Source organism: Octopus bimaculoides, chromosome 7, assembly GCF_046866305.1.
Source record: "Octopus bimaculoides isolate indiv1 chromosome 7, ASM4686630v1, whole genome shotgun sequence".
Taxonomy (NCBI): Eukaryota; Metazoa; Mollusca; class Cephalopoda; order Octopoda; family Octopodidae; genus Octopus; species Octopus bimaculoides.
In genome coordinates, this window is record NC_142934.1 from 49,926,684 (window position 1) to 49,936,683 (window position 10,000).

Here is a 10,000-nt window from a genome sequence, read left to right on the forward strand (position 1 = left end):
CCATGGATATACATCATGCAATGTTCTCTGCAAAATTTACAGAAAGAGCAGAAGAATGCAATAGCCATAATAGCTAATCTTTTCCTTCCTATTTTCTCAGTGAATTTCACACAGCAAAATCACTGACCCCGCGACTGATATATCTAGTAGCAAGAGATTGAATACGTAAAACAAAGCAAAATGTTGATGAAGTGATCCCAGATAAAAGACACATTCTTCCATGACCTAATCAAGGAAGTAGCTACTAAGAAACAGGAAATGCTGAGTTGACATGTAAGAAAGACGTGCAATTGCACTATGGATTCATATTAGCTGACTGCAAAATGTATCACTCAAAGCATTCTTATAACTACCTGTTAAGTAAAAGGAATTGTCGAATTACAGTGTGAGTCAATATATTCGTTGAGAAAGGCGGCGAGCTGGCAGAAAGGTTAGCACGCCGGGCGAAACTGTTTAGTCGTATTTCGTCTGCCGCTACGTTCCGAGTTCAAATTCCGCCGAGGTCGACTGTGCGTTTCATTCTTTCAGGGTCGATAAATTAAGTACCAGTTACGCACTGGGGTCGATGTAATCGACTTAATCCGTTTGCCTTTCCTTGTGTGTCTCCTCTGTGTGTAGCCCCTTGTAGGCAGTAAAGAAATAAGAAACGTTAGCACGCCGGGCGAAATGCTTAGTGGCATTTCGTCTGTCTTTGCTTTCTGAGTTCAAATTCCGCCATGGTCGACTTTGCCTTTCGACCTTTCGGGGTCGATAAATTATGTACCAGTTGCGTACTGGGGTAGATCTAATCGACTGGGCCCCTCCCCAAAAATGTTGGGCCTTGTGCCTAGTTCAGAATTCTTAATGAGTAGGTGGAAAAAAAGAGATAGAGTCATTGTCACATTTTCTTACATTTTGTATCTAGAATTCTACTCAGTATGTGATAAATAGTATTATAAGTAGTTTGTGACTTTAATCGGAATATTACATATATTATCAAACAGAGGTTCAATCATCGTTGCTTTATCTGCGACCACTTTGTCTCAGTAACTCTTTCAGTAACACAAAATTGAGGATGCTGTTTAGATTATATTATAAGTATATATATACATATATACTTCCGATGAGCGTAGGGTTATATAATCGGATTGTTACCTAATACTTCGTCGTACTTATAGCGTGAAACCGATAGATAACGTCACCCATGATGGATATATAAAACTGTACATTTCGGATAATATATCCACTCTATTGACAGTCACGAGCGGCATCGTTTTTCTTGACTTATGGACTTTTAGTCGACTTAAGCATACATACGTTCATCCATACATACCTATATATATATATATATATATATATATATATATATATATATATATATATATGAGAAGCAAAGTAGCTACCTCTAACATCTCTGTAAGAGACGCAAAAAAGAACTATACTGAAATGTAATGTTTGTTGCCAGTTCAACATGGCTGTTCCGTATGGAACGAAGCTACCACTATATTTTTAACCCCAGAAGAACACCTCCAGCTGGTTAATGACACAACCTATGACAGATATATTGCAAGAAAGGGAGCGAACCCCTATCCTCATCTAGCGATTTGGCAGGACCAGGAGACCAGCCTAATTTCAGTTTATATTATGCCCATTCTCAGTAGTGGATACTTATTTTTCTATAAACTGAGAGCTAGAGAGAATGACTACCATCTCTAGCGGAGAGGTGTCTAGTACTGAGGATGGGCATAAAATATCCCGAAACCAGGCTGGAGTACTGGTCCTGTCAAACTACTAGAAGATGGTAGGAGTTCGCACACCTAACGACACGGGTTGTGTCGTTAACCAAACTACAGTTATTTTATTAGTAGTATATAGTGAACAAGGCGACGAGCTTGCAAAAACGTTAGCACGCCGGACGAAATGCTTAAGGGTTTTTCGTCTGTCTTTATGTTCTGAGTTCATATTCCACAGAGCTCGAATTTGCCTTTCATCCTTTCGGGGTCGATAAATTAAGTACCAGTTGCGTACTGGAGTCGATCTAATCGACTGGGCCTCTCCCAAAAAATTTCGGGCCTTGTGTCTAGAGTAGAAAAGAATATTATATATTGAACATTCATTAAATTACCATGATGACTGTCTATTAATAATTAGTTTCTATCATACTTATGTGTGATTTTTCTTTAGTAAAACAGTTAGATGTACCAACAGTGAAAAAATGGCTGTTAATATTCACTCCTAATATTTTAATAATGTCCTCTATAGTTTTATATTATCTAATATTCTTAAGAAGTACCTGTTTGATATTTTACGTTTCCAACTAATAAAAAGCCTATAAGTTGAAACTGAAGTTTGATTTAAATACGAAAATATCCTATATATATACGTGTGTGTGTGTGTGTCTGTGTGTGTATGTGTGTGTGTGTGTGTGTGTGTGTGTGTGTGTGTGTGTGTGTGTGTGTAGAATGAAAAAAGGTTCGTAGATTTGTTTACAATGGTTTATCAAGAATATTTTCATAACATTCTTGAATATATGTAACAACGCAAATCTTAATTAGAAATAAGTAACTTCTAAGTTTGTTATCAATAAATCTTGCAGTGATATATTGTAGGTGTATTGATGAATTGTACCGTAGTAACTAATAACTTCAACTCTTACGATAGGAAACCAGCTATACAAACATCCCGATAGCATTGATTTGAATGAAACAGCTTAAAGTAAGGCTGTCATCGAAAACACACAACATGCTTATGGATGTTGACTTATTGGAGTATAATGAATTCAAGACATTCTGTACACCGTCAAAACATCCTTGTTATTTACAATATCAAAGAATAACAAAGTTACTCAGCTGAGCTATTAACTGACACCACTATGTTGAGATTTTGTTTGGATTACAAATGTCCCTATTTGTTTTGGTAGTCTCCATAGCAGAAAGCTCCTATATATATATATATTTCGCTGAACATTTCGGTAAAACACACATAAATACACTCTTACATTCCATGTTAAGAGGCATTGCATCGTATGTATTAATAATAGAGATAACAACTGTAATACTACTTAACTTATAATAAAACATTAGATCAATCGTTAAGATAACCACTTTGATAGGATTATTACTAATTAAAATATCTGACTGACGAAATTGATGTAGCAACGCTTGTGGAAATTTTGCTGTCTGCCAGTTTGTTGCACTCTTCTCTGTTCCCCCTCTCTCTCGCACGCTTTGCACTCTCTCGCCATATCTCTCTCTTTCTCAATGTTTCTTTCTCCCTCTCCTTCTCCCTCTCTCTCTCTCTCTCTCTCTCTCTCTCTCTCTCTCTCTCTTTTGCTCTCTCTCTTAGCGGTTGCCAGCTCTGTCTCTGTAAAGGATACACATGGTCCACCAACATTATCCATTAACAAGAATAAACTATATTATCTTTGCCATTAGTGGTCGCCCTGGTAAATAACTTCAAGCCAATGACAATTTAGATCAGTGGTTCTCAACCAGAGTCCATATAAGGCTTGTGGAGATTCACACAAGCAGAATTGTAAAATAGGATACACAGTTTTATATTAAGTATCCGTGAAAAGGTTTTGAAAGATTAATGCATGAATAACAAATTAATACACAAATCCATGTGTGAATAACAAGAGTAATTTTGAAAAAATATGTCAAACATTTTTTAATAGCGAATGTCTTTGGTGGGGCCCACTAGAATAAAAGTGTAACCAAAGCGGTCTATTGATGAAAACTAGTTGGGAACCAACGATCTAGATGTACTAACAAGTGCTTGGTATTTATACCCATTTAGATTACAGCTCCACCGGTTTAGCTCGATCCTCAATTGTAACCCAAGGCATTCAAATTTTCTTCCTCCCACGTAAAGAGCAAAGAGTGAGCAACAGACCCTCGCTCAGCAAGGGTGAGCTACAGAAACTCGTTCAACAAAGGGTGAGCTAGAAACCCTAGCCAACATACCGTATTTATTTAGTACTCAACACAAGGAACTGATGTCACTGGTATGTTACATATACTGCAGTCAAAAGCCAAAGTGACAACAGCATTCTACAAATATCGTGTCTGTATAGGTGAGCAAAAAACTAATGAAGACAATTGGTATAACTTGCATTAACACCACGTGATGTTACCTTCCCAATAGATGTTTAACATTTTCTCACATCCACGAAATTATTAAGTCATATGGTTATATTAAACCGAGTCAAACTATTCTTACACATACACACACATGTATATATATATATATATATATATATATAAAGAGAGAGAGAGAGAGAGAGAGAGAGAGAGAGAGAGAGGGAGAGAGAGATAGAATAAGGGATAGGTACACTAACGATGGGAAAATAGAGCAGCATTATCTTCTTTTGCAATACATATCTATTTTCAGACGTACTAAGTGAGGAAGGTCTTGTGTAAAGGGTGAATTTCCTATTATATATTACACTAATCTGAAATAGCAGTCACACACACACACAAAATAGTAGAGAGAATATATACACACACAAAATATTAGAGAGAATATACGTTTTTACTTGATTAGGAGAGGGATGATTGTAAGTTAGATGTACGTGAAAGACACTTTAGTTACGGAGAAGACATTTAGCCTATTCAGCAAATATAACTTAGACAGTTCAAGTCATGATGACAGAAACAAACAGCCCCGATATTTTAATGTCTTGTGCATGCACAATGCGTGTTACTTCATATAGTAAGATAGGTATTAACGTTCGATTTTATTTCTAGAACGTAAACTATCGAATATCATCGACTTGGAGATAATCCGATGAATCACGAAAGACACCTGTAAACCCCAGTTAAAATAATTTCCAGTCGTTTTGTGACCTTAAACTCACTTAAACTCGTGACTCAATAAGTAATGTCGTAAAAGTAAGATGTCAGAAAGCATGTGCTTGATTCTAGTTCAATTCTTCGAACAAGTAATTTTTTTAATGTTCAGAAGATAAATAAATATCGATTATATAAACGTAAATGAAAATTTAGGCAACATGCTATCACGCTTTATCTTCATCATTTCTTTTATTTCTCCTGGGCTGATGTATAGTTTCATCATTTTGGAAGAAATGTTCCCATTACGTTTCCGCTAAAAATGTTAATAGTTTGTAAATGGTAAGCTATTAGAAGAATAAATTCTTAATTTTCTTTCTTTTGTTTTCTTATTTTTTTCTTTTCGAGATTAGTTGAGCGTAGTTTAGAAACTTTTTTTCCATGAGGCTTTTTCGTGGGTTTCGCTTTTAGAAATTCATGATTGTATTTACTGGAAGAATTTTCCTTGGTGTATGCACTGCTCTAATTATGCGTCACGTTATTCCATGACCATGAAATAATACAACACAATTTCTAGTTGTATAGATCTGGTTTCGAAAGTAATAAAATGATTTCGACAAACTAATGGTAAAAGAGAATTATCTCGTTGCATCGGTTTTTTACAGAGGTTTTTTTCAGAGGTTTTTTACAGAGCAGAGAAGCAGTTACATTCGTCTTAGTCAACGATCTCCACTTTTGTAGAAACGAAACCTCTGAGCGTGTCCATGTTCCTTCTTAAAATTGTAATGCAATGAATTCTCTCGGTATGAATATATAAATTCCAAATACAAATTGGCGGCACCGGTTCTTTACGGCAAATGATTTCGTCTGTTTATGCATCAAGTATTCAGTCATAGGAGATATATGAGTAACAAAGCAAATTAGTTTACATTATTGCGCTTGCTTAGTTGAATATTCTTTACCTTATCGTGTACTTTGTATTTGACAAAAACAGATTTATTTTCAGCCAGTTTTCATTCCCTGACTAGGAGTACAATGCTACACTTATAAACTCACACGTACTCACCATCTTCTCACTAGTTGTGTGGAAACAAGTGTAGTTCCCAACAACATGATTCCCAGTTCAGTTCCAATGCATGGCATCTTGGTCGTGTCTTCTACTACTGCCTCGGGCAGTGGATTTGTTGGACGGAAATTGGAAGACGCCCATCACATACACAAGTGCGTGTGCGCGCGCGAGCGTGTGTATCTGAGTGTCTCTGTGCTTGTTACCACCATACTCTTTGATATCTGGTCTCGGTCTGTCTATTTCCAAGTAAATTAGTAGTTTAGGCTAAGAGACCCATATGATAACAACTACCGAACTTTAAGAAAATAAGTACTGGAGTCAATCATCTTAGCGAAAGCATCAAAGGTGGTGCCCCAGCATGGCTGCAGACCATTTACTGCAAAAACTTGAAGATTGAAAATGTTTTAAAATTTTGCTGATCTGAAAAATGTGAATGAAAATAGTTCTAAAACTGTATTTCCATGCTAGGTTGATTCTTGTATTACGAGCTTATTGCATAAAATGTAATTATAATTTTCATAAATAGGAGGTCAGAAACATTGGATGACTGAGAAACACTTTAAACTGGCTTCAATTCTTGTCTGATACTACAAATTCCGATCGTAAAATGGTGAAAGGCAACGCAAACCTGATGGGATTTGATCTCGTAAAATGCCAGAATATATATCACAAACTAATTTATTCTACGCTTTCTGCCAATCTCTTGTCGTTTCCAATATATGATAATTGTTTCTAAGTTAAACATAAGGCCATCATTAGTGAAGAAAGCGATTAGTCGATAGTGTCAATCCTGTGAACCCTAACGGTAATTTGTTTTTGTGATTTTGAAAGGGTGAAATTAATGTTGACTTCCGCGGGATTTAAACTCAAGCCGCAGCAAATACAGTGAGATATTTTCGAACGCTCTCATAGTTCTGTCAGTACGACGCCTTCACATTGGAAGAACAGCAAATTTAAAACAAAGGAGTTTTATCAATATCATCGACCTCAATACTTGATTGCCACTTCATTTCATCGACTCTGAAAGTATACAGACAAAAGTAACCTCGGGAAAACTCTTTAAAAAATTTGTCTGACAATAATACATTCCTTGGAGTTCACAGCCCTTACATCAAATGTAACTATAAAAGCAGATTTGAAATCGTCTGTTATATATATATATAAACACTTTCTTTTTTGAATAATAGAACGATAGTTTTTAAAATATACTAACCAATTATTTGGCTCTAAAACGTTCCTTTTTCAATTAGTTCTTTTCTTTCTCTTTAGTTAAAACATTCATATTCATATAAAAACAAACCGTCATTTCTTACACAAACTTATACTCTCTTAGTCAATTCTGTACATATTTTGTTTTTAATATTTTCTTAATTGCCTTCATATTCTGCTTAATTCTGCAATCGATGTGCTGATCTTCAGTTCTGGATTTATATCATGTTTCTTAGATTTTAGACCTGGATTTATAGTGGGAAACTTACAACAGTTCGTATCTACACGTTTTTCTTCGTCATAAATGTTTATTTCTAGAGTTGCCCTGTGAATAATATATCATATTTTTGAGCTTAACAATTTATAAGGCAGAATTGTTACCACGCAGGTGCAAATGCTTAGTGGCATTACTTACGTTCTTACAATATGTCCAAATTCCACCAAGTAGATTTGCCTTTCATTCTCTCCAGGTCGATAAAATAGCTACCAGACAAGTAGTGGAGTCGGCATAATTCACTATTCTCGTCCTCTTCCCCAAAACATCAGGCCTTGTGTCTCTTGCAGAGCGGATTATTAATTTATTATAATATTTATACTTACATATATCAAATTTTCCCAAATCGACTACTATGAATACAAGAGTGTGTATTGGATTAGCAACTCAAACGATTCAACAATATGAAACCTGGTGAACGTTAATATATTACTTAACAAGCTTGTCCCAGCTTCCCGATTACTAGTGTATATGAATCTTTCGGTATATAATTTTCTCGAACATGTTTTAGGAAATGAATGTATTACCAGTTCAGTAAAGATTTGTAAACTAGACGTTTTCAGCCAAATCACAAATATCAAGTTTACATAAAATTTACATCTTTAACAATAGTCTACGGATAAATTAAGTTTCGCAAATATAAAAAAAAACAGCAGTAACTCGATTTTAGCAAAACTTATTGACGCGTTCAGTCTAAAAATAAAATGAAATTTAACTTGGTGTGAGGAGGGATGGGTGTATTATTAAATATAAATTAGTATCTCTCCAAAACTAAATTTACACTGTTTACTAAATGCTGTTTCATTTTATTTTAATTTCATAGAATTAATAAATATATTTTATAACTAAGTTATTAAAATCAAGTTTATCTTCGAGAAAACTAAATTGGATTTTGAACTTACAGCAACGTAACTACATTTCCATGTTACATTTCTATGCTTTGCATTGTATGAATTCCTTTAAGTAACCGCAGTATTGTTTACGTCTATAGCCTATTATAATGAACAAAAAAAAAAAAAGGAAACCATCTGATACAAAGCATTTTATGAAATGAACATTTGATGTAATCTTGCTTTTTCTTTGCGTATATGTGTTTCCTTAATGCGCAAGGGCAGCGTTCGAAGTTCAAATTTACATTAAATTTGTGTGGTAGCAGCATATATACGTAGCTCATGCTTAGTCATACACCGCTACCCGCTCTCTACATACCACAAGATGAGAATATCTCGAAGTCTTTTAAAATGGATGCTAGAGCATGTTTTCTGGAGATTCTCACTAATAGCAGCCACATCTAAATCAAAAGACCTCAGATCGTTGACCACGTGAACTTGCTACCAATCTGACCCCAAGCCACGCACATTTACACACCTCACTTTCGGTGCTGGCTTGTTAGTCGAAAAACGCCTGGCGAAATGCTTATTTCGTCTGTCTTTACGATCTGAGTTCAAATTCTGCCGAGGTCAACTTTGCCTTTCATCCTTTCGGGGTCGATAAATTCAGTATAGTTGCGTACTGGGGTCGATCTAATCGACTCACCCCCTACCACAAAATTTAGGGCTTGCCTAGAGTAGAAAAAAATGTTAGTCGGAGAATGAAGAAAGGGAAGATCCCTCATCTCGGTTTTCAAGAATTCCGGGTATTCTGGACCTCGCTTCGGGCGAAAATTTTAAACGGCTCCTCTAAAAGTCATTTATCGATAGAATATTTTTAAATTACCCGCTCTAGCAGGGAATATTTGTCGTGTTCTTTTGCAAAATCCGAAACTGTTGTAATTAAAAGTCTATCGAAGTTTTGAGGATGAAATTCTCTCCCTAAGACTCCACGTTCATCCATATTGTGCTCTAGATGGGTTGGTATATATCCTGATGCTCCTATAATAATGGGTACGAAGCTGAAAGCGTATCTTGGGTACTGGATTTGCAAACACTTTGTCAATGATCTGTAGATGTCGTTTTCTCTTGTATTTTTCTCGAGACGTTTCTCTCCGTGCTTACGTACGTACGTATGTATGTATGTATGTATGTATGTATGTATGAATGCAAGTATGTATGTATATATGTATGCATGTATGCATGCATGTATGTATGTATGTATGTGTGTATGCATTTGGCATTATATTAATTTATGAAAGTTTTACATTTTTTCGATGTATTTCACTGTATAAATTTTGTAATTTTTCTTTGTATTTACTTTGGATAGATATCTTCTTTTAGTGACAAATCCAACCACATATGTTTGTCTTTGCAGGTCACAAGGCTACAATTCATCATTTATCTTTAGATGAATTAATTCCTAAAACAGATTTGTTCATCACATACGAAGGTTCTCTTACTGAACCTGGTTGTCATGAGACGGTAACATGGATAATTTTTAATCGTCCAATCTACGTATCACGTGACCAAGTGAGTATATTTTAATGTTCTTTCCATCATTATTACAAACTTGTGTTAAGAAGCTAAGTTAGAAAAAGCCTTCGCACTTCGGATAAAACCCTTGGCTGCATTTCTTCTGGCTCTTTTTTACACTGAGTTGAAATTCCTACCGATCTAAGATGCGTGTGCATCACAAACTTGCCGTCTGCATAACCGACATTTTAGAAATGTAGGTCGCTTACGCTATATATATATATATACATATATATATATATATATATATATATATATATATATATATATATAT

General features: G+C 35.3%; 1 protein-coding gene across 1 annotated transcript in view; it reads left to right on the forward strand.

The window, feature by feature from the left end:
• LOC106870179 (carbonic anhydrase-related protein 10) overlaps window positions 1-10,000 on the forward strand; it is a 1,185,504-nt gene that overhangs the window by 913,647 nt on the left and 261,857 nt on the right. Inside the window, exon 8 of the mRNA XM_089355291.1 lies at window positions 9,569-9,723. Coding sequence (XP_089211417.1) covers window positions 9,569-9,723 — 155 coding nt within the window. The remainder of the gene's footprint in view (window positions 1-9,568; window positions 9,724-10,000) is intronic.